The sequence below is a fragment of the Hyperoodon ampullatus genome (genome assembly GCF_949752795.1).
Source record: "Hyperoodon ampullatus genome assembly, chromosome: 17".
Taxonomy (NCBI): Eukaryota; Metazoa; Chordata; class Mammalia; order Artiodactyla; family Ziphiidae; genus Hyperoodon; species Hyperoodon ampullatus.
Genome location: NC_136930.1, coordinates 49,999,399 through 50,024,064, shown reverse-complemented (window position 1 = coordinate 50,024,064; position 24,666 = coordinate 49,999,399). Strand labels below are relative to the sequence as shown.

Here is a 24,666-nt window from a genome sequence, read left to right as displayed (position 1 = left end):
AGAAACTCTTCCCTGAGCCAGTGAACGCCACTTGTATATTTGAATAAAGAAAAACCTAAGGACTAAGAATGAACTTAAAAGAAAAAAGTCAGTTCATACTGCAAAATATCATGTCATGTATGATAATAATATAATGTGTGTAATACAATATGTGTAATATTATACACATGTGTTTTTAAATAGAGTCTTACATTATTTTTATAATCTGCCTTCTTACATTTTTCTATATGGAAAGAGCCTTCTTTGCATGTTAACTAACATTGCTGTGTATAATAAATGATCTTTAAAGTCAATATTTTAGATCTGATAAATTATTCAGTGTTCTATTGATGGACATTTTGGCTCTTTACTATCTTTTCACCATTAAAACAAATGCTGTGATGTGAATTGTGTGTCTTTATGTATTTGTCCATTTCTTTCCATAGGATTTCTGAGAGTGACATTGCTGGGTCAAAGGAAAAGTATAATATTGCTAAACTATAGAAGATTTGTACTTATTTACATTACTGCCAGGAGTATATGAGGTTGTCATTTTCTAAATGCTTACTGATAGTTTTTAATCATCAATCTCCTAAACTTTAATATATCATGAAGTTGACTGCTTGTTTTAATTTGTATTTTTGTCACTAGTAAGTTTGAACATATTTTCATGTACATTTTTCCATTTCTTTGATCAATTTTTAATAGTTTGTTTATATTCCCTACTTCCCCTTCTAAAAGGACCATTCTCCATGTTGACCTGCAAGTATTCAATATATACAAAAACATCTACCCTTTTTATGTGTGTTGCTATAATTTTTTCCAGTTTGTTCCTTTGTTTAGTAAGTATTTTCTTTACTGGTCTGACTTTGTCACACAGCCTTTCAGGAGATTCTTTTGCTTTCTTAACATAGATTTTAAAATAGGCAAACCATTTTACAAAGTGATTTTTTATTACATATGTGTGAAATTTGGGTACATTTAAATATGTTTATAATAGTTTAATTCTTGAATCTAATTTTGGTTTTCACTGATATTACTTAAATAGTAACATTATTTCTCTTTATGCCAACTGCTCTCTACTTAGGTTACAGTGAAAAAGCTGCTATTTCATGATTATAAATTCACAAAGAGAAAGTTGCACTGGTTTGTGAGATGATGTACACCTCCCAGTTAGTAAGTGAATTGAATGTTAGGAAAATGTTGTTCACAATAGCATGAACTTGAGCGTCTTGTTTCCTTTGTGGAAGGTGATCCCCGGAGGCCAGGTGGCTGCTTTGTGTGTGAAGTTGGTCATGTGTTAGACCATGGAGAGTGATGAGCTGAAGTGGACAGGGCATGTCTGTTTGATGCAGGCAACTGCCATACAGCTCAGTTGATAGTTATCAAGCAGGAATGTGGGCCATACTATATGATTATTCAAGAAAAAAGCAAGAAATCTGAATTTCCATTAAAAAATTTAGAGGAACAGATATGTTGTGAGTAAAACAAAGTACTTCTACAGACTGCATAGGGGCTCATGGTCATCAGGTAGGAGCCTTCGCTTTATATTTTTTTGAGGCAGAACTGCTTTATGTGAACAGTGTCCCCCAGAGCTGTGTAGAGTATAGCCATGTGTGGTGGCCCTAGAAATGCTTCTATACCACAATGATGGAATGATTTTCCCAGAGAGTAGCTAATGTCCCCCCTCCTCTATTCCCTTGGGGTGTATGGGCTTGCATGCACACGTCTGTGCATAGGTGTGTGCCTGTGTGTATGAGCCTAATGATTGGCTCTTATGGTGAGAAGACACCAAATGCCACGTAATCTCTGTCTATTGTCTCCTTAGTTTCCTCTTTTGCTACAATCCTTTTTGAAATACGTTGCTCTCAGAATACTGTGAGTAAAAATGAAAAGAATAAAGAGGAAGAAACAGGTTTCTGCAATATCAAGTTCAGGATCCCTGAAGATGAAATTGGAGACTTAGTGATTACAAAGTAATTAGAAGAAGTATCTATTGACAAGAATTCTTGACAGATGTGTGCTTCTCATTTCATCACATCAGGAAGCACATGAGGCAGCTTGTCCCATTTTTGGTGATACTCAGTTTGATCCCTTGGTTAATGTGGATTCTGCCAAATCTCCTCATCATAAAGGGAACTTCCCCCTTTGGAATTAGTAAGTAATCTCTTGGGTGATATTTTTTCCCAATAAGCTTTCACCTAATGGTGTTAGGATGGTGATGATTCCTGCCTGAATTAAATTATCGTATTAATGATAGCAGAATGATCCATCTAATTATGTGGCCACAGTCATTCAAATGCAGATTGTAGGATATTCTACAAGACAGCTGGCCTGGACTCTAAAAATCTCAATGTCAAGAAAGACAAAAAATAATTGGGGAGGTGTTCTGAATTAAAAGGACTAAAGAAACAAATGAAATGCAATGCACAGTCCTTGATTGGTGTCTGGATAGATGGAAAGACATTTTTGGGATGGCTGATGAAGTATGAACATAAACACCATAAAATATTATTTTACCCATGATAAATTTTCTGACATCTGACAATGATATTGTGATTATGTAAGAAAATGTCCTTATTCTCAGAAGGTGCATGCAGAAGAATTTCATGTGAAGTATTGTGGTGTCTGCAACTTACTTATAAGTAGTTTTCCAAATATGAGTGTGCTATTTCTATATCTTTCTATCTGTAAATCTGTGTGTATATAGACAGAGACATAGATATAAATGTTGATATATAGATAGGGAGAGAAAGCAAGGGAAATAAAATAATGAGGTTAATTTTGATAGGACTTGTTCTTATTGACATAAACACCGTGATAGGTGTTTATAATAATTATTTTAAACTATAAATGCTTACAACTCTGGTGTTCTAAAGCCTCTTCTAAAATTTGGAGTTTTTAAAATTCAGTTTTCCCAACTTATTGAAAATCAGACATCGATTCATTTCCCTTCTTTAAAGCCCTCCATTTTTTTGTCAGGAATCAATTTCTCAATATTTAAAAAAATAAAGATATATTCATTAGGGTCTTCTTGCTTATCTTATAGTCAATATTTTTTCCTTAAGCTGTGATTTTTTCCCTTTTCACTTTGAAGGTCTTTATTTTTAATAAATACAAAATGAAAGCAGAAAATAAGTTTTTCTACCTCTTTCATCTAGTATTACATTATATCTTAATAATTGGACTGAACAATTTCATCTTGTTAATTTTGCTCTAAAAAAAAAAGTTCCCCATAAACCTTAGGAAAATTTAGTCTTCCTCACATTTCTTTGTGACTAACCTATTTTTCTCCTGAATGTATCCTTTTGTACATGTTGCTTAAAATGTTTGAATTCATCAGAGGACTTCCTATGAAACCTTATTGAATTCTAATAGAATATCATTCATTTCTTTTCCCATTGGGATTATGTAAGTAGATTCTTATTTTGAAAATATCCTCTTAATTCCTCTTCTAACTTAGAAATGTTGGCTGCAAAGCCAAACCTGTATCCTTCCAAACTTAAAAAAAAAAAATCCATTGTTGAAGTCTTGGATTTTACTTCTAGGGTCACAGTTTCTGTATATTCTACTCTTATAAACACCATGGTAACAACATAGTTTCCATATTCTCAGCAAATTCTTTCTTGTATCCAAGTTAAGTATTGAGTGGCTCTTTTTGCTATTGTCTGAAAGACAGATTGTCAATAAGATAGGCCAAGATTTATCAGACATACAAGGACAAAGAGTTCAGCATCCCCCAGTCCTGTGCAGACACCTGTGCCCGTACTAGTCCTCTCTTTGGGATATCCCTCTCCAACTGGCAAACTCCTGCTCCAACTGGCAACTCATCTTACCACCTATTTCTTAGCTCTTCCAGGATAAGTTTGATCTCCTCCCTCTCTACCCCTAAGCACTTGGTAGCATGCACATAAAATGCAACTTAAAATCCACAGCACCTTAAAGGGCTGTCAGTGAACAAATCTAGGATAAGTTGAGCACAGATTACAGTAACAGATGATAATACACTGAATAAAATCTGCGATTCCCTACTGATATAAACAAACAAGCAGAGAACTAAATGAAGGAGAAGGGAAAGCTCTTCCTAACACTAGAACACCCCCTAATAAGTGGAGAAGAATGATGGAGTTATAAAATCACCTTTGATAACCATCAGAAGAATAGTTGATTTAGGCAAGGATCACCAGTGGATGCCAAAACCAGTGTGTGGAAGTTTGAAGAACAGGATATGATATAGTTTCACTATATCTCCTCAAAAAACAAAAACTTCTTATAGAGGGAAAAATAGTGACTTTATAGTATAGAAACCTGACCGACACCACCTTAGTCAAGGGATCAAAGTTAATATCACCAGTAATGCATCCAAATTCATCAAGTGCCTCTTGACCTGCACAAGAAAAGGACATAACATCAATTCATACATAATCCCCAAAATGTGAGATCAGTCAGCCAAATAGATGTTCTGTAAATAACTGATCTTCCAAAATGTCAAGCTCATGAAAGAGGAACTGTTCCAGATTAAAGGAGACTGAAGAAATAGTTCAACTTAATGCAATGCATAGTCTTGGATGGGAGTCTAGTCTAGGAAAATAGTAGATATAAGGGACATTATTGGGATAATTGAATATGGACTGGGGGTTAGAAAATAGTATTGGATCATATCAGTATGGCTGATGTTATAAGACAATGTCCTTGTTTTTGGAAATACATACTGTACACTGAAATTTAGAGGTAAAAGAGTGTAATGTCTACAACTTATACTCAAATGGTTCAGAAAAATAGTATATGCATACATTTATATACACATGCATAAGTGTAGGTATCTATATACACATCTATGTCTGTAAACATGCATACATACAGTTTTGCCACTTTTTTGAGAGTGACCAAACACTATTTACAGTTTTCCAGTAGTGCATATGGAGTTTGCTTTTGGCTTCTGAGGCTTGGAGGGAGTGAAGGAGAATTGTGGTTAGCGAGCAGGGGCAAACTGCTCTCAAACTCTTTGTATCTGTCTGTCAGTCCAGCCTCTTCACTTTAGCGCATCTTTAAAGTCTAGTTTTGCTCATTTGGATGGCCTACCGAGCCTTTCTAATTACATAGGTATGCTTGCTGTGTTACTTCAAAGGCCCCTTGTCCAGGACACGATTTGTCTTCAAAGACAGTGAGGAGAGTGGCCCATTTGCAGGAAATTGCATGGTTTGGGGGTGATGTTTTTTCTTTGAACTTGTCAATTGGAGTAAAGAGTCCTGGCTTTTTGCTGTGTGCCCTAACAGTTAAAGACTTTCCGTTTATAATTTTGAAGATTTCTCTTTAACCTCTGCCAGAAGAAACCTGTAACTCAGTTTCCCCCATTATCCTTTTTGTGGTATCAGCAGTTTGACTCTGAAGTGTTTTTGTGGATGACATCCTAATTTTGTTGGTTTATGAGACTTAATATAGCCCTAGTTATGTTAGGAAAGAGTTAGTATAGTACTCTTAGTGGCTAATCACCAAAAGGAACTTTGATTATTTTGCTGTAGATAAAAACAGAGCACAGGGGCAGTGAGCAAATTACAAGGGTACAGCCTAATTTGAAAGAAAGTTCTCACAGTTTTAATCATGGTACAATGCATTTTTTCCCTAGGTGCTGTACATATATTTCTTAATGAGGAAATTAAAAGCATGGCTGTTGAAATCAGAAGTCAGAACTGGATTTAAATTTGTCACTAGCAAACTGTATGACTTTGGAAAGGTTTCTTAAACTCTCTGATCTGTTTATTCACTTTTGATAAACAGAAATTATGAGTAATAAACATTACTTAGAATGTTTCCCCAAGTTCATTTTCTTTTCTTTCCCCACTCCCATTTTGACTTTTCTCTTTTTCATTTCTTCTTGTTCTGAATAGACATAACTTCTTAGAGCAAGAATGGTTAAGCAGCTAGATTTCAAACTGTGTCTAAGGTATTGATTGCTGCAAAGTTAGCAAACTGACAAAGCATGTTAAAATGAACTGTTGATAAATATCAAATACAGACAATTGATTTAAAAATTACTGAGAACTAAATCTTGTGTAGGTCTGAAGATTTAGTAGTGAATCATTCTGATTTTTATTAGCATAAGTAGTATTTTACGCACAGCGACCTACACTGAGTATAATAAAGCTTTCACCTTTTTTTGCATTATAGTGTATTCCGGAATAATTGTTAAAACACATGGAGTCTTTAATCTGGTTAGTTATGGCACGGGTGGTTCTTGAGGGCTGTGTTTATGACACCAAATAAGCCATCCAGTTGGCTTTCCATTTATTGTTTTAAAATTAAAATCGTGAAATAAGCAGGAGTTAGTTTATATTCTATTAATCTTTGAATACACAGGAAGGGGAGTTTTTCCTATAGGTAGTTGGGTAGGTCAGACGCTATGGGCACTTAAGTTACGGTACTTAGGAAGTATGCAAAACTATTTTGAAGTAGTGTTAGTATAAGAAGTATTTAAATACTTTATGGAATAAAAATCTGGCTCTGTTTATGAGCAGTTTGCTTTTTTCTATTTAAATAATTGGATTATCTCCTTGTGTAAACATGGGACCATGTGAAAGTGGTGGTTTCACAATCTTCATAAATTTATCTATTTAGATCTGCTCATGTTGGAGTTACCATTAGCACCAACATTCTGTCAACATTTCCCCAGGGTCTTTTAAGTATGTTGTGAAAGTCCAAGCCAACCCTTGGCATGAGTAATCTATACTACACAGCAGTTTCTAGCCACAGCTTAGAGGATCCCATACATTATAACTTTACGCTTACTTTTCCTCTGGCATTAGAACAGTTTTATGGAGTAAATGTTTTTCTCTGTCACGGATTCAAGCAGGTGGCTTATTTTATACAACATAAAATATGAGTCTTCCCTTGTTTCAAAACATCATATATCTTTGGGAAAATGAGCAATCTGAAACCACCTTATATTTTTCTCTGACTTCATCAACTAATTAATGTTAACTGGTGTTAGCAGTTGTAGAAGCTGAAGAGCTTATGATTCTGGTATTTTGCTCATGTTAATAGTTTAGTTTTGGGATGCGGGTGTTCTGACCCTTAATTGTATATATTTCCCTTTTACCTGTCAGAGTTAACATCTAGCATAGGAATATGCATTAAGATTTTTGTGTCAGAGTTTGTAGCGGGGGTGTGGAGGGAAGAGGAATAATTCTTACAGGGCTTGGCTTCGACAGTGAGTGTTAATTATGAGAAATACTTCACCATTTGGGGAATTGTATATGCTAACTTGAGGGCTCATGATTTTAATTTTTTGTTAGAGTCTATACATAGCTACTTTATCTTTTCTTGTGTCTTTTTACTTGACGTTGGGTGTTAATGACGTTTTGGAAAACCGTTTCTGGGTCCCATTTAATTCATTCAGATTCTTGTGTTCTACTTCATGTTTAGTTGATCAGTACATAGAACTGGCACATCAAAGTGCTCATTTCAACTTTCCTTGAGCTTCTCTCTGTGGTGCTGAACCCTGAGGATCAGGACCTGATGGATCCTGATTTAAAAAAAAAAAAAACACTTAAGTACCTTGCGTTGAATGTAGGATGTGCATTCAGAAGCTCTTTTGGGAAATCTCTGGCTCCTATCACCAGATGTGAGACCTGCATCTGCTTCAGCTGCTTATGTTTTGGGTGAAATATGTTAAAGGGATACTGTTTTGTCTCAAGGTAAAATGTGTGGAACCAAAGTAATTTTTCCTCTGATGATTGCAGTGACTGCTTTGGTACATTCTTTCAATTTCCTCCAGTTCTGGCAGACTCTCTTGAATATTAATGATGATGTGTTAAATTAGAAGGGGAATGGGTTTTATCATGTTCTGGATAGGTTCGTTGTGCCCTCAAACATACTTATGTAAGATTCCATCCACATTTATTTTGCAACCGTATCTTAGCTCATCATCTTTCCTTGACCTGCCCTTATTGAGTATTCTGGGCTTCCCTGAGACATCTTAGTTAATTTATATTTGAAGCATGCATGACACATGCCTCATCCAGACTTTCTGCTTCCTGTGATGTGTAAAAAAAAAATGAAATACCCTGTCCAGTTAACCACACTACAGCCATGGTTAATCGTGGTTGTAACTGTACTTCTGAGGTGCCAATCTATAAGGATTATGACTCATGTAGTGCTGGCACTGGCAAGTAATCAGGAGCGTACAATTGTGGTCCTTTTCCTCATTTTTTCTGAAGATGTTAGCACTTCATGTGTTAAAATAAACCTGTAATCCTACTTAACTTTCTCCCTCCATATTTTAAAATCTAGTAGCTTTGAGTTTTTATACAGTGAGAAACACACTTTGGTAGGAGCAGCAAAATCATCTGATTAAATTCCTTTAATCCTGATGTCATTAAGAATGTTCATCTCTAGAGATGATTTCAATATTTTGGGAGGCTTATAAATCTTTAGAAATACTATTTTCCTAAGGAATACTTCTGAAGATAAGGATATATCCATTCTTTCATTCCTAATTAACATGTTTTAGGTGGATAAACAATGGTATTAATTATCAACTAGTAACATTTTCAGGCAGCCAATTAATATGGGTTTCTCAAAGCTAGTACTTTGAGAAGTTAAAAGTTTTGTAAGCCTTTTTCCTAAAAATATTGGTATCTATTGAAGGACTCATGATAAAAGATAAAGAGATTCTGAGAAAATATGGTTTAATTCTACAGGTTATAAAATTTTGAAATTTTTGGCACATGTGACCTTTATTCTCAAAAGCTTTTCTAGACTAAATTCATGTTATTTTACCTCCTCTAAAACTTTAATGGACATTTAGACATTTATCTCTGTCAAAGCTTTATTAACATTGTTAATTTTAACATCTATTTTCTAAGGCATAATGATTATAATGGTGAACATCCAGAGTGTTAACATTTGTTGTCTCTGCATCAAAGATCAGATTATTTTATTTTCTATAAATACTTACAATTTAATGTAAAACTAAGGAAAGTATCCTAAGATAGGCATTTCTCATTTTGGTCAAATCTTGTGTGGCTCCTTAATTCACGACCTTGATTGCTTAGTTGAGTTTGAGCTTGGGAGTATACATGATTACACGTTTTTTTCCCCAGTGTTGCCAAGCTGTAGTGGAAGAATCTATGCCCGACTTGATTTGTATAGAATCTGACATGCAAGTTCCCTGTCATTGGTGCCAGGGATAGGGTTTTGGTTTCTAAATATATATCTTGAATTTGGGATTGGGCAGAGATAAATATATTAGCAATTTTATAATAAGATTGATCAATGAAGTTAATAGTAGTTTTTCATTTTTTAAAAAGCTGTTGAACTTGTAACATTATTTAACCTGCAAATATGGAGTGAGGCTAAGATGCCAACAGCCCATTGTTCAGTCCCATTATTTTCAGGATTAGAAATCTGTACTCTTTGTCAGGAATGGATGCCTTCACCTAGCAGGAATTTAGATTTCTTCTTGTTTGGCAGGGCCTACTCCAGAAACAGGGGAACACTTTTAAAAAGTATTAGGAGTATATTAGAAACAGATGGGCCTTCAACACCTACATAAATTGTTCTATGGGATAAAATGTGAATAACTGGGTTTGATTTAACAAAGGATCAAACTTAAAATATCAGGATTCATGAAAAACCAAACTTACTTTGCAATTTAAGAGGAATACAAATCAGCTAATTAGAATCAAGAGTAAAGAGTTTTACTTATACTTTTTTTTTCTCCTTATATACTTAGTGATATAAGTAATTGTTACCTGGTTTATGCCTCATGATTTTGTTTTCTATATCTATATATTCCTTTTCCTGTCGGGGAGATATGTGTGGATTTGTGTTTACACCACTGTCTAGCACCTTTTTGAAGATTTTTAATGTTTTATGTGATATATTTCATCTTTAGAATTTTGGGCGGATCTAGATTTAGAAAAGTGTTTTGGTTGGAGTGATGAGGCTCTGGATCTCAGCAGGCTTTAGGGTTGGAAAAGTTGAAGCTTACGGGGAGAGCAAATAAACATGGTCATCAAAGCTGGGAATTAAGATTTGTTTATTCACCTGCACACTTGAATTAAATCTCATAGAAATAGGCAGAGCCATTTGACTTATTAAGATCCTGACAAAATAAATTACTCTAGTCATGCTTAAAGGTCTATTTTTGCCTGGCTTTAGATACAGAGATTGGTGTAGTCACCATATAACGGATGAAGAAGTTCTTGTTGAATTAAGCTATTGATTTACAACATAGAGGTGACTAGGATAGTTGACACTGGACTACGGTTAATTAAACCAAAAAGTCCATTTGAGGTTTGGGGCACAAAGCTTCAAATTGCCAAAATTACATATGTTCTTGTCCTTCAGTATTGAGGAGCATAGTTGAAGAAGATTGGGGGAAGGGAAGAGAGAGGGCTTAGGTTGGGTGTGGCTCACATCACTTTTGTTTTAAGAGAATTCCTCCAGTGTAGGGTTATAAAGATATCTAAGATATGGACTCAGTTAAGTATTCCCTATTTCATTTTCATTGTCAGTTAAGGTTCAGGTAAATAAAGCAATGCTTTATTGATTTTAAGAATACCTTTTTAAAAATGTAGAGTACAATTTGTTGACTCTGAAACCTTTGTGGTCAGGATGAAAGTTGGCTTCTGATACATAAAACAAAACAAAAAGCCTTTAATTTATGATGATTCTCTTAGCTCTGTAATTCTCTTTTCTCCATACTTCTTACTACAGAGTGTGATTTATAGTGATAGAGAGCTCTTGGTTTAACTTTTGAACTGAAAGTAAGTATAGCTTCAGTTTTACTTTGTGATGACTGTGGTACAGAGAATCTTCTCCTTAAACCATTTTGCTATGTATGTAGAGCTTCCAAATTCTCCTTTTACTTATGAAGCTAAGTTTGGGATTTGGATAACCTTGATAGTACCTTTTCATATTTGTAGTTAAGTTGCAGAGCAGAAGGCAGCCAGTGAACTATTCTTAGACGTGCTGCAGAGGACCCTGCAGTGTGGGGCTGCCTCTGATGCAGCTCCAGCCAGCAGCTCCTGCCCTTGCTTTAGTCTCCTAGTTGCTCCTACATAAGGACTTTTTCTTTCACAAGAGAGTCATAAATTGCTTCCCCAAATATCATGCCACAGGGTCTTTGTTCTTAAGGTGGGTTATGTTCTTAGGCAGCCCTGAAAATTAAAATGTGTTGGGTTCTCCCCAGTCACCACTTCCTCTGCCAAAGCCATTTCATCCATCATACAGCTGCTGAGTCTTCCTAGTTCTGTTCCTTTCATCCCATGTTCTGCACCCTACCCACCCCACTCTCAGTTTTTACCTCTTCCTTACACAAAAGTTTGTCTGTATCCCAGTTTTTGAAACTTACATACTCACTCGTTACAACCTGCTCAGGACACGAATAACAAAATGTCAGAATAAAACCTCTTCAGTAGGCAGCTGGGGAAATTGTAAATAGTCTAACCTTATTTCCAGTTGGCTATGTGAAAATGCTTTATAAGTCATAATTATTTCATGAGAGTAAGGGATAACAGAAATCCTATGATGAAAATAAAAGCAGAAAAGCTGAGCCAACAATCGAACGTAGAGAAAGTTGCGTGGGGAGTTGGGGTACTATAACTATCTAAGTGAGAAGTAATAAGGGCCTGACTTATGAGAAGATTAGTGGAAATTACAAGAGTGAGGGTTGGAATTAAATCTTTAGAAGGAGACATTATCATTAATCTAGAAGAGGAAGAAAACTTTCAGTAATGACCCAGCTACAGGAGTTGGGAGGACAAGAGACTGAGAATGAAGTCTTGAATTGAGGATCTGAAAACCAGTTGTGGTCTTCATAAAAGTAGTGTTGGGGATAATTACATGGGTGGGGATGGTAGCTTGAGGCTGCAGATAAAACTGACACTTCCAAGAAATATGAGTGATATTGGTCTGATTCATTGATATGAGAAGATGCTCACAACTTGATTGAAATTGAGCAAGTTATCATACTTCGTGTAAAGTCTGATCACAGTTATGAAAAATACCAATTACATATTGTAAATATTGTATATGCATACATATATAAAGGGGTATCTGGAAAGTTTGCCAAAATTTTATTAGGAATTCTGAGGAGGTGACTTTTCATCTGAATTGATTCTTTTTTGCTCCACAATTGCAGGCTTAAGAAAATAAGGTGGTAAATAAGAAATTAGTTGGGAAGCATAGATAGGTTTGCAAGCAAGAGAAAATCTCTAACATAGATTCACTATGTAAATAAAAGCAGTTTTGAACAGTTGATACAACAAAGTCCTGGAATAAGTGAGAAGAAGTAGATCTTAATGCCCAATTCAAAGGGGCATCTTGGCCATGATTTCTGGTTCTGTGTGTCTTGGTTCTTCTTCGGCCCCTTCTCTGAAAGGTTAGACTAAGCCCTTGTTTGGAGATCTCTCTGGAAGAGAGGCTGCAAGAACAAGTCAGGGAGCCCAGGAGAAGTGGGGAGAGCATGTTGTGGAACTGAAACCTATATAGATCTGCTGCAAGTAGTTGTAAATATATTGGATATTAAATCATTATAAATAAGGACTGGTGTGGTATACAGCGTACTTTGTTGTATAGCTGCTAGTCTGAATACTGTCGGCTTGGTATTAATTTTACAGGCAATAAAGATTATATGTAGGGCAAATAGGATGTAGTCTCAAAGCAGAAAGTTTCAAAAATTGATGAATTTTCTATTCCTTGTCTTATTTCTTTTGTGGGTTAACTCAATAAAATGAAGTCAGTGTGGCCTTAAGCTTATGACCTTACATGAACTTTTCATACTTTAGAAATTATACTAGGTTTTCAGATTGTATCATTTCTGAATTTTATACCAGGGCTAGAAACAGAATTTGTTTTCTTTTAAATTACCATTTTTGTCACTAGCTGTAGTGAACTTCATAATGTTCATATATTTCAGATACTGTTTTTTCTTACATGCTTCTTATCTTTTTAATATTTATATCTTGTTTTGTGCCACAGTTCTTTAAGCCTGTTTTCTAGTTAAGTCCCTCTCCCAGTCTACCATTTAATTTGTCCTTAGAATTTTTTTGTTTTAGAATTTAAATTTATCTAATTTGCCCATTTTATGATATTGCTTCTTCCCATGTGATTTCTAGTCATTTCATCTCTTCAAATACTCTAAAGATACTCATTTTAAAGTCATTTTCAGATGGTTCTGTTATTTCTGATTCTTTAGGTATGAAATCTCTTACTCAGACTGACTCTTCCTCATTGAGGTTTGCTTGCACATGTGATTTGTTCATTTTGATGTTAAGGTGGTTTCATGAAAGTCCCAGGTTTCAGGATTGTAGAAAATTTCTGTAGGGTTGTTTCATACTTTTTTCTTTGTGGATTTTGCTGGATCTGGGCAAGTGTTTTATGTTAACCTCTTGACTTAGGGACCCCATACTACATTGATGATTTAAACTTGGATACCACACTTGGATGTCTCATAGATTTGGGGTAGCTTTCTCTTATGTGTTATATTTTTCTCTCCTGTGCTCACGTTCTCTATGCCACAATCCAGGGTTGGAAACCTCTTCTCTGGCCAGCTGGAGTGGGGGCTTCTAGTGCTTTTTCTATGGACACACAAGCCTTTATGACTCCAGTCTCCATAGAGACAAGCATCAGCTCTTTACATGCATATTTCTTTTCATTTTTATATTGAAGTATAGTTGAGTTATGATAGTGTGTTAGTTTCAAGTTTATAGCAACGTGATTCTACATGCATATTTCTTGGTCTGGACTCAGGACCCTGCACTGAGGTTTGCCTCTGTCTGCTCTAGCATCTCCATGAGCCATTCAGTTTGAGTTTCCAGCCTCAACTCTGTCTCTGGGTTTCCTCTTTGTTTCTAAGTTTGGTTGTGTATTAACCATTTTTTTTTGGAGGGTGGCAGAGGTTATTTTGTTTAGCATTTCTATGTGATTAAAGTAAAAGGACAAGAGACACTTGTCTTTTCAGCATGTTGCATTGACCAGAAGTCTGATCATATTCATATTTAAATGTATTTTGTCTTTTTTCTTTTACAGCTAGTTATGTATCAAATCCCATTTGCAAGGGATGCTTGTCTTGTTCAAAGGACAATGGGTGCAGCCGATGTCAACAGAAGTTATTCTTCTTTCTCCGAAGAGAAGGCATGCGCCAGTATGGAGAGTGCCTGCATTCCTGCCCATCCGGGTACTATGGACACCGAGCCCCAGATATGAACAGATGTGCAAGTGAGCAGTCAACTTTTGTCCACCCTATTTTATTGTTTATGCAACTTAGGGGTAGTTAAGTTGAAAATTTTGATTAAGAAAGAGTACAATTTTAATATGCTACAGAAATAGTTTAAGCTTAAACTTAAAAAAAATAAGTGAGGTGGTATAAGTACACTTTTATTTTATCTCTTGTATAGAAGTATATTGTATACACACACTTTTTAAGATTACCTAAGTATTTTTTCATAGCATGTATCTCAAACACAAGCATGGTAGGCAGATCTTTGTAAGGCATACTCACTCAGCACTTATCAAAAAATAAAGGGATTTAAATACCTTTATATTGGGAACATTCTCTTGAGCTTACCACAGTGTCTGTAGCTTCTTTTTCTCTTATACTTGAGTTTGTAATACTTGAATTAGTCTAATCTGTAATTTAATACATGAATTTAAAGCACCACTGCTGATAAAAGGTATAACTAAAATATTTAGTTTACTTCAAAGTATTCTAAGTTTAGCAACCACAAAAAGGTTATTAGGGAATGGCATTCTATACATAGGAATGCAAGTACAATTTTTTACCTTTTAGTCCAAAAAGTCACTTCTCATTATAGAATTATTCTTAACTTCTGGGTAAATGGTAAAAATTGGAGTTTAAAAAAATGAGTAAGATACCAAAGGAATATCCCCCTTTTTAAGGAGCTCAAATTTTAGGGGATAGAAGGAGAAAAAAGGGGAACATGGAATGAAATGACAGATGGGTAAGATGTTTAATCATAATTCAATACACTAAGTACTAGATCAGCAGGCAACTGGTATGTTATGGGAGTGATTTAATTATCTCCAATGAACACACTGTGTGCATGACTATTAAATCAGCTGAGGTCTTTAGGTAAGAAGAGAGTTTGAATTTTATCATCCAAGGACAATGTTATTTTGGAAGAAGGCAGAACTACTAGAGGAAGGTTATATAGAATCTGGGAAGAAGAAGCGACACGTTTGTAACAATAATGTGTTTGGGAAACAAGAAGTCTCCTTTGGGGATGCTATTGGCATCTTGGCAAGGCAACTTGGCCTGCATTGCTGGACATCTAACATTCTTAGTCCCTTCTCATTAAATCTTCTTCATTCCCCCAAATCACTGTGACAATAAAAAATGTCCCTAAAAATTTCCAGATGCCTCCTAGGGGAGCAGTACCATCCCTGGAGAACCATTGAGTAGTAGCTGCTTAGTGTGAGGTGTGGTTGGAATTGAAGATGAAAAGGGAGGCTTGAGTGCAAATGATAGAAGGCTTGAGTGCAATGTTAAGAAGTCTGGATATTATCTGAGGGTTCTGAGCAGACAGTGAATTAAAGCAATTGCTTTATTTAAGATAATTCTTGCAGAAGTGCAGGAAATGAATTGGAGAAGGCTATTGTAACAATTGCAGATGAGTAATTGTGTTCTGATGAAAGGTTTTGGGTAATGAATTCCAGAGACTTTTAAAATAGAATCAATGAGACTTAGTAAGTAACTACTTTCACAGAATAAAGAGAGAATCAAATTTAATACTAAGGTTTCTAGCTAAGGTGACTAGGTGAATAGTTTTGCCATTAGCAAGATAGAGACATATGGATTTAGAGGAGATTTGTATGAACTTCCATTTTATGGAATTGTTTGGATTAATAACTAGAGGGGTACGGCTCCCCCAGAGTCTCAATAGATTGGCCATTGTTTTCAAATATGTACCTTATCCTTAAGGTGTATGATTTGGGCTAGCTAGTAATGTGTATCCTCATAGTTTTTGAACCTTCATAGGAGGATGTGTCCATCTTGAAATGGATTCCTCTTCAGATTGCTTTAGACCACCTATGGGGGGGGTGGATTTGAGCCCATGAATATTCTGTGTGTTTTTTATTCCAGACTATCAGTGCACAAGGAAGATAAGAGTGTAGATAGCTCCAGGCATTTATTCCAAGTTCTATGCCTAGCACTCTACACACTGTGTATGGACAATAGGGTGACCATATAATTTATTACTCTACCTGGGACATTGGGGATTGAAAGTGGCTGCTGTTAGTAACTATGCAGGGACATTGGGTGTAAAGAAGGGCTGTCCTGGGCAAACTGGAATGGGTGGTCATTCAGCAATACCTCATAGTCTTATCAACAGGGTCTTCCTTAGAGAGATACCCCAAGGAAGGGCTTAACACAAATATTTTGGTTAAGTTGATCCCTTTTCTCAGAAGTGGAGAGGAGAGCAATGACTGTAAATCAGCCTTGGAAAGAGAATCTACATGTGAAAATGGGTTTGCTATGGTTATACTTATCGTAAGTGAATGCAATCGATGTTGCAGTTCACTGACCTAGAAATCATTACTTATCTGGTACAAGCGGGAAGTGCTTATTAACAAGGCTCCTTGAAGCAAAGTGAAAGTGGAAAATTATTTCTTAATTCTCAGTATATGACTTCAGATGATTATGGTTCATTCTTAGTAATATTGGCTCTTTTTCATAGATGCTTGAAATATATTGCATTGTTCTTTGTATTCCATACAGAAGATGACACAGATTTAAATTGGAAAAGCTATCACAAACTTAGAATTTGAAATCATATTGACTTTTTGTTTTAGAAGGTTAATGCTAGACAGTAGAGAAGATTAGACTTCAAGCAACAGTAGCTTTAAAAAATCCTCTAAGTGAAACTTGCTCATCTATTTCTTAATCACTAAAGTAAGATTTCATTGTAAAGAAAAACCTTTCTTCCAAAGGAAGACTTGCTCTATAAAATGTTGGCTGAGGTTGGCTTCTTGGTCCACACAGTGTGGATCTTATAAAATTCAAACATGCTTATTAAAAACCAATTCAATAATCATTTGCGGCATAGTGTGGAAAAAAACATACTACAACACTGAGTTGCCATTGTCTCTGATACTGTTAGGTGAGATTTCGCTCATATTTTCTTTCTCATTCGTTGATAAACTCATTTACATGAAAAAGCTTAATTTTAAAAATTGTTATACATATTCCTTGCAGAAAGCTTGGAAAGTACATAGAACTTTAAAAAAATAAAAAGCAAAAACAAAAATAAATACTACTCAGAGATAACAAAAGTCAACATTTCGGCTTCTATTTTTTTTTTATAATCACACCTGTATATATATACAATAATATTTATTGCTCAGATTAACATTTAAATTTAGCTAGGAATTATAATTTTCCCTAGATAATTTTAAAATTTTTATTGGGGTATAGTTGATTTACAGTGTTGTGTTACTTTCAGGTGTACAGCAAAGTGATTCAATTATACATATGTATCTATTTTTTCAGATTCTTTTCCCTTATAGGTTATTACAAAATACTGAGTATAGTTCCCTGTGCTATACAGTAGGTCCTTATTGGTTATCTACTTTATGTATTAGCATGTATATTTTCATCCCAAACTCATAATTTATTCCTTCCCACCCTTTTCCCTTTGGTAACCATAAGTTTGTTTTCTATGTCTGTGGGTCTATTTCTGTTTTGTATATAATTTCATTTGTATCTTTTTTTTTTTTTACATTCCACATATAAGTGATATCATATGATATTTGTCTTTCTCAGTCAGGCTTACTTCACTCAGTATGACCATCTCTAGGTCCATCCATGCAAATGGCATTATTTTCTTCTTTTTTATGGCTGAGTAATATTCTGGCTTCTATTCTTGACATTTTGTTTCCGTGCATATTTATGTCTTTCTTTCCTTACAAATGAGTCATCATTCTGTTTTGTAACTTGTTTTAATTTAATGAATTATGAGCATTTTTTCATGTCATTAATTATGACTGCATGTTTTCTACTGAATGGATATACCATAATAATCTGGCTAATTATCTGTGGAAAATTTGCTTTTAGTTTTCACCACTATAAGCAGTTATATGAAGAATTTCCTTGTGTACAGATTCTTTTGCTTATACACACATGTATAGTTTTACATGTTTTTTCTGATTTATTTTCATAAGATAAGCTTTTAAACATAGCGTATTTTTCCAGCTTTACTGAGATATAATTGAGATACAAGCATAAAATATATTTTAAAGACTTTTGATATATATTGCCAAATGGCCTTCTGAGAAAGTCGTACTCATTCATGTCTTTACTAATAGCAGACATTTTCCCTTGCATCTCACCAACACTGGGTATTAGTGGATAAAAAGGATAAAATGGATAAAAAGGATATGGACAAAATGGACAAAAAGGGTAAAATGGTATTTTTTGTTTTAATATGCTTTTCTTTGATACAAATTAAGGTAAACATTTATTTTTCTCATGAATATTGGCATTGCAGAATACTTACCAGAATCCTTGGCCTTCTTTTTTCCTCTAATTGCACAACTATTTTCTTAGTAACATAAATAAAAACCTTCAAGTGAAGGATAACACAGAATATGTTCACAGATCATAAACGGAGCGTTCAATGAATTATCATAAAGTGGACACACATATGTTACCACCACTCAAGAAGAAATGTTAACAGTACCCCAAGAACCCTCAATATATCCTTCCCAATCACTCCCCTTTCTCCTTCTTCAACAAAACTGCTATCCTGACTTGTAACCAAAACCATATAGAAGGTTATTCATGATGGCACTAATCATACTAGCTACAAATTGGAAACAACTCAAATGTCCAAACAATAGAGTATTTTTAAAAGTATATATAGAAGTAGAGATGAACTACTGCAATATGAAACATCATAAATAAATCTCACAATATAACATTGGATGAAAGAGGCTATAAAATAATATATACATTTACATACTTTTCAAAAATAGGTAAAATTAATCTATGGTGCTAGATGGCAGGATTGTGGTTTTTACTGATGTGCATTTATTGAACACCTACTATGTGCTGACTTTGGTACTAGATACCTGGAGATACAATAATGAGTAATAACTAGTTTCTGTCCTTGAGTTGCTTATGGCATAGTGCAGTGACATTCTACCAGGGGCGATTTTGCCCATTCGGGAACACTTTAGTAGTGTTTGGAGACATTTTGGTTAATACAAGTAGAGGTGTGCTACTGGTATCTGGTAGACAAAGGCCATGGGTACCACTCAACGTTCTACAGTGCAGAGGACAGCCTCCTGCAGCAAAGAATTATCTGGCCCAAAATGTCAGTAGTTTTGAGGTTGAGAAAGCCTGGTCTAGTGGAAAGACAGATAGTTAAGTAAAGTGTATTATGTGGTAAATGCTGCTAACTATTTAGCTTCCATTCTGTGCCAGCTACTCTATTAGATGACTTTTTCTCATTTTATTTTTCAAATAAGTGTGGAAAGTAGATTATGGTGTTTCTATTTTATGGATGAAGTTACCACCTAAGTAAAATGCACTATCTAATGGTTGGGTGGATTTCAACAATGAAGGAGCTGCCACTTAAAAAAAAACTGTGGGTGTTTGCAGAATTATTAGGATTAGGTATTATAGGTAGAAAAAAGGAAAAGAAAAACACATGGAAAAGTATGGATATGCACAAAAAAATCATTCATTGTGAAGTAAGATGCAGGTGGTTGAGTGCAGTTCCACTGTAAAATCAGAAAACTAAAAAACCAGTTAGGTTGGTGGGGACTAGGTCATTGCAGACCTTATGTGCTAAATTTAGGTAGTAGAAACATCCTGAAAGCCACAAGTAGTCAACAAAGCATCACAAGTAAGGGAATGATAAAGATTACGTTTTTTGGAAATATTTTTCTTTTAGCTGCATGGAAGATGGGCCAGAGTGGAGTCTGCAATGAAGGCAGCAAGATCAATCTTCTGGGTTAAAAAAAAAAAAAAAAAAAAAAAAAGAGAACAGCTGTATCCTCACTAGACCCTCCCTGGCCAATCTATATAAATTTTAACCTTCTCTATTCCAATATTTCCTTTTTTCCTTCTCTTCTTTATCCCTCCCTCTCTTCTTTGCTCCCTCCTTCACTCATTCCTTCCCTCCCTTCTTTCCTTAGCACTTATGGTTGACTAACACACTGCATATTTTACTTATCTGTTTTATTCACCTCTCCCACTAGAACATAAGTTCCAAGAGGGAAGGGAATTTTAGTCTGTATTGTTCAGGCTCTTGTTATGCAGAATAGTGTCTGACACATACTGGTTGCTCAGTAAATATTTGAATGAATAAATGACCTAAGATAGTTATAGTGGAAATGGAGGAGTGGAGAGAGATATTGAGGAAGAATCAATAGGACTTCATAACCAATTGGAGGATGTTAGCCAAAAGTGAAGGGAGAAATTAAGATTACTCTTATGATTTTGACTTGAGAGCTGGAGAGTAGAATTTATCAAGGTACAAAATATAGGAAGAAGAGCATATTTGCTGGAGAGAAAGATCATGATGGTGGAGAATGGTTGGTTTGGGGCATATTGAGCTTGAGGAAGTATGAGACATCCTGGGGAGGAGGGTACCCAATAAGCAGTTAGATGTAAGGGTCTGGAGCTGTCAAGGGAGATCTGAAGTGAATTATTGAGAAGAAGAAAAGAATATCAACTGAGAGAGAAAGAGTTCTGAGGATTGAAGCCTGAAGAATGGGAACATTTTACAGCAAGGAAAGAAAAGCCTGTGGCAGAGGCCATGACAGAATCACCAGGAAAATAGAAAATTAGAGAATGATGTCCCAGAAGCAAGTAGGAAGAGTTGAAGTATCAAGGGGTCAATGTCAACGTTGTACTGTTTAAACAAGTGTTGTTGACCTTGATGGGAGTTGTTTCATTGTTAATGTTGGAGTGCTATCCTGATTGCTACAGTGTCAGGGAGTACATTGAGTCTTAGGGAAGCAGCCAGGTGATTGTAGACCCTCCTTCTCTTTCCCTTCCCTGCTAAGCTTGTTGCAAAAGAGTATCTGATGATAGCTAGAAGGTTCACAAATTAGGAAATTGTGTGTGTGTGTGTGTGTGTGTGTGTGTGTGTGTGTGTGTGTGTGTGTAAGATGGAGGGAGACTTGAATGGGAAATAGCCAGTTGAGGTGGAGAAAGAAAGGGATGATTAAGGCAACAAAATCATTAAAGAGACAGAAGAACATAGGATCCAAAACCTAAGTGAGGAAATTAGCCTTGGACATTAAACAGTTGTTTAATCAGCAATCTATAAAGTATCTACCTCATGTTAGTCAAGGTTTTGTTTTATTCATGTACGAGGAAGGGGATCAAAAATACGCTGAAGTGAAAAAAAATGGACTAGTAAAATGTTTTATGTATAAGAAAATAATATATATAATTGTCTTGCCAGAGGCAGTATATTTTTAAAAATCATTTGCAAGCAAAAAATTATGGAAATGAAATTTTGCAGTTCTGTATCCAGTGAACTTGCTACTTTTGTTTTCACTCTGCTATATTTTAGGATTCTGCTCTTGTTTTGGCACTTTGTGAGAAATATCTTTTGGGCCAGGAGAATACTATAGTTTGTTTTTGAAATGAAAAGACATAGGTTTAAAAACTAGGAATTTTGAATGTATAAGAAAATTCAAAGTTAAGTATAACCATCCCTTAATTTGTGAACCCCAAGATCAGTGTTTAGGTGTTTTGAAAGAATTACTGCATGTCAAGTTTGAGTCCTTTTGGAAACCCCTGCCATTCTTGAATCATGCAGTGTGATGATGCATTTGAAAAAAGATCAAGGTATTTAGAATTAACAGAAATATGTTTAAGATGTTTTAAATCAAATCTGGATAATTGTGAACTACAAATAAGAGGACATATATAATTACTCTGAGTACATAAAGTCTTTATAATTGTTTAAAGATCTGTGAAGATGCAGACCTCTAACAAATATGTTGATGTAACCTCAGTATTTGTGGGATTACAGGAGAAGTAAAATAAAACTAAAGAATGTCTTTATTTAGAAGATACTTACAAATTGACTGAATACACAGTTGGGTTGCATGTGAAACTGATACAGAATTAGACAACAGTAATATATAGCACCATTATCTAAACTGCTGCTGAAGCACACAGGCAAATGGGGTTGGTGCGTCACATAATTATAAGAGAGGTAAGAGAAGGGAGAGGTTAGTGTTTAAGTGAGAACAGTCATGAAAGGGTATGGAAATTGTGTAACTTAATTATATTCTCTCCTTCCTTCACCATCTAGCCTGGGTAGCTAGGTCAGTAGTGAAGAGTTAGGGGGTCCAGAGGAAATGGATAAGCATGATGTGTGAAAGTGCCAGTGATGAGACCTTGATGGGAAACCTGGAGATGATAAATGATTGTTACTTCTCCAACTAAAAATAATATTCAAATTTAGGGACTATTCTGATTACACTTAAAAGAAACCAGAAATGTTCTAAATCATGTATTGTGTTAGAACTATTTTACTTTAGGTTTGATCTTTAGCAAACTAGCAAATGGATTAGGGATCATTGAAGGAGCCTATCATATTCTTTATTTTGGAGTAGAGTTTGCACTACAGTCAAGGAAGCGTAATATGAAGGGGGCACTTAGGTCGTTTTCCCGGTGCTAATAGTATGTATTTATCTGGTGAGGAAAGAGAGGGCACACTATAATTTGGGAGATAGTTTAGACTGCTTAATAAAGTGTATAAGTGTAGCAAACACTTAATGCATACCTTTCGTACACTATGCAGGGGCAAATGTGTGTTTTTAGAAAAAAATGCAAGGGAATACAATGTGGTAAGAATTGTGACAGCAATGCACTGGGTACTCAGGGAACCCATGGATGTCAGCTAACGTGCACTTGGAGATGGGTGAGTCTTAAGATTTTCTAAAGAGTATATTATTATCTGAAACGATCCCAAAGGGAGGAGTAGGGTGAGTAAGAGCAAGAGGGAAAAGGACATTCACAGCAGACAGTCAGCTGAGAGTTGGCACATAAGGTTTGAGAGTGGAATCCTGGAAGATGAGGATGGAGGATCCATAGCTGGGGAGACACTTTACTTGTTTCAGAATGTTCTCTAGTGGCAGCAAGGGAGTAAAGTGAGGTGGTTCTTAAACTGAAGGCTGCATCAGAATCATCTGTAAAAACACTGATTGCTGGGTCCTCCCCTAGAGTTTCTGATTTGGTAGGTCGGAAGTGGTGCCCTAGAACTTGCCTTTTTAGCAAGTTTCTAGGTAATGCTGCCATGGCTGGCTCAGAGGCTGCACCTGGGGAATCACTGCTACAGTGTAATAATTATGTTGTCTCTATCTGTTGCTAATTCGGGAGTAGAAGGCTTTGCCGTTAGTAAAAGACACATTTTAATATCCTCTAAGCATATTAGGATATTGTGAAGAAATGTGTATTTTCCCCCACGTCCCTCATTAATGATCAATATCAAAATCACTAATCATATATCTGATATGGACTCTAGTAAGTTGACCATGGTAGACTACACTGGCTGTCAGGTCAGGCTTCTAATGCTGTCAGCTCTCTGCTAACCCCTTTTCTGCCTCCTTCACTTTCTCATAATTCCCTCTTCCTAATTCTCTAAGATTCCAAGTATTCTGGCACATATGGTATTCTAATTTATAACTGTATCTTGATATCTTAGAATCTAATTCCCTTATGTTTTGATTTTGTGGATAAAGGTTTTGACAAAAGATTCTGATTGAAATGTGGCTTCTACATGAGTAGAAGCATTGTAAACCTTTATTTTGGACCAGACTTTGAAGGGAAGAGCAGGGGAGTGTTAACTGACAGAAAAGTGGGATCATGGTGCCTACTCAGGCAGAGAGGGGCCTTGGCTTTGTCTACAGCTCGCTCAAGAATGGAGATCAATCAGGTATTCTAACTTACTCTTTGACAATGGGTGAGCTTCATTTTCTGAGCCCCCGTGTCCTTATCTGTAAAAACTAAGGGAGCCTATGAAACCATTGCTCTAACATTCTGGGATTCTGAATGCCTTCAGAAATCACTTTTTGTTATTCCAGCCTAGCCCCTCTTCTCAAACTCTGGGTGGGAATGGCTATTCCAATATTCTCTTAACAATCTTATGTTGCAGATAAATATTTACATTTTACCATTGAAAAGATAGCTCAGAATGGTTCAGAAGCCTACCCAAGGACACACAGTATGAAGCAGAGCTGAGTCTAATTCCTGTGTTTCTTTAACCATACATTTCTGCTTCTCTTGCAGAAAAGAAAATAACAAAAATCACATTATTAGATAAGTTTTAGAATCTGTCTTTTTTTTTTTTGGTGGGGGGGGTAAGGTCTTCACTTTCAATTGGCATTATTTGAAAGAGTACTTTCTTGAGCTGCTATCTTCCCTGAAGAGGGACCTTGCCTTGGGGGCCATTCTACAGAAGGTTAACAGGTTACTGCTTGCTGGAGAAAGCTTATTGTCCTAAAGTGGCTTGACATTGAAAGAGCTGCTCCTAGCCGGTTAATAACCTGACCAGAACTTGATAAGGTTAAAGAATAGTTCCTTAGAGGGACCACAAACCGTGGCCCTCTTGTCCCCTTATCAGAAGACAATTGAGATGTGATTGTCTGCTGAGTCTTTCGATTCGTATGCTTTCTTCTCAATAAAAGCCATCT

At 35.7% G+C, this 24,666-nt stretch overlaps 1 protein-coding gene across 3 annotated transcripts in view; it reads left to right on the top strand.

Moving 5' to 3' along the window:
- Nucleotides 1–24,666, top strand: part of RSPO2 (R-spondin 2) — a gene marked incomplete at both ends in the record, with an annotated part of 156,388 nt that overhangs the window by 57,862 nt on the left and 73,860 nt on the right. Inside the window, one exon of one of the 3 annotated variants that reach the window (XM_079722408.1) lies at nt 14,014–14,202. The exons of 1 other annotated variant lie outside the window; for it this stretch is intronic. In XM_079722408.1, coding sequence (XP_079578534.1) covers nt 14,014–14,202 — 189 coding nt within the window. The remainder of the gene's footprint in view (nt 1–14,013; nt 14,203–24,666) is intronic. One more of the 3 variants, XM_079722407.1, reaches the window with a different exon arrangement.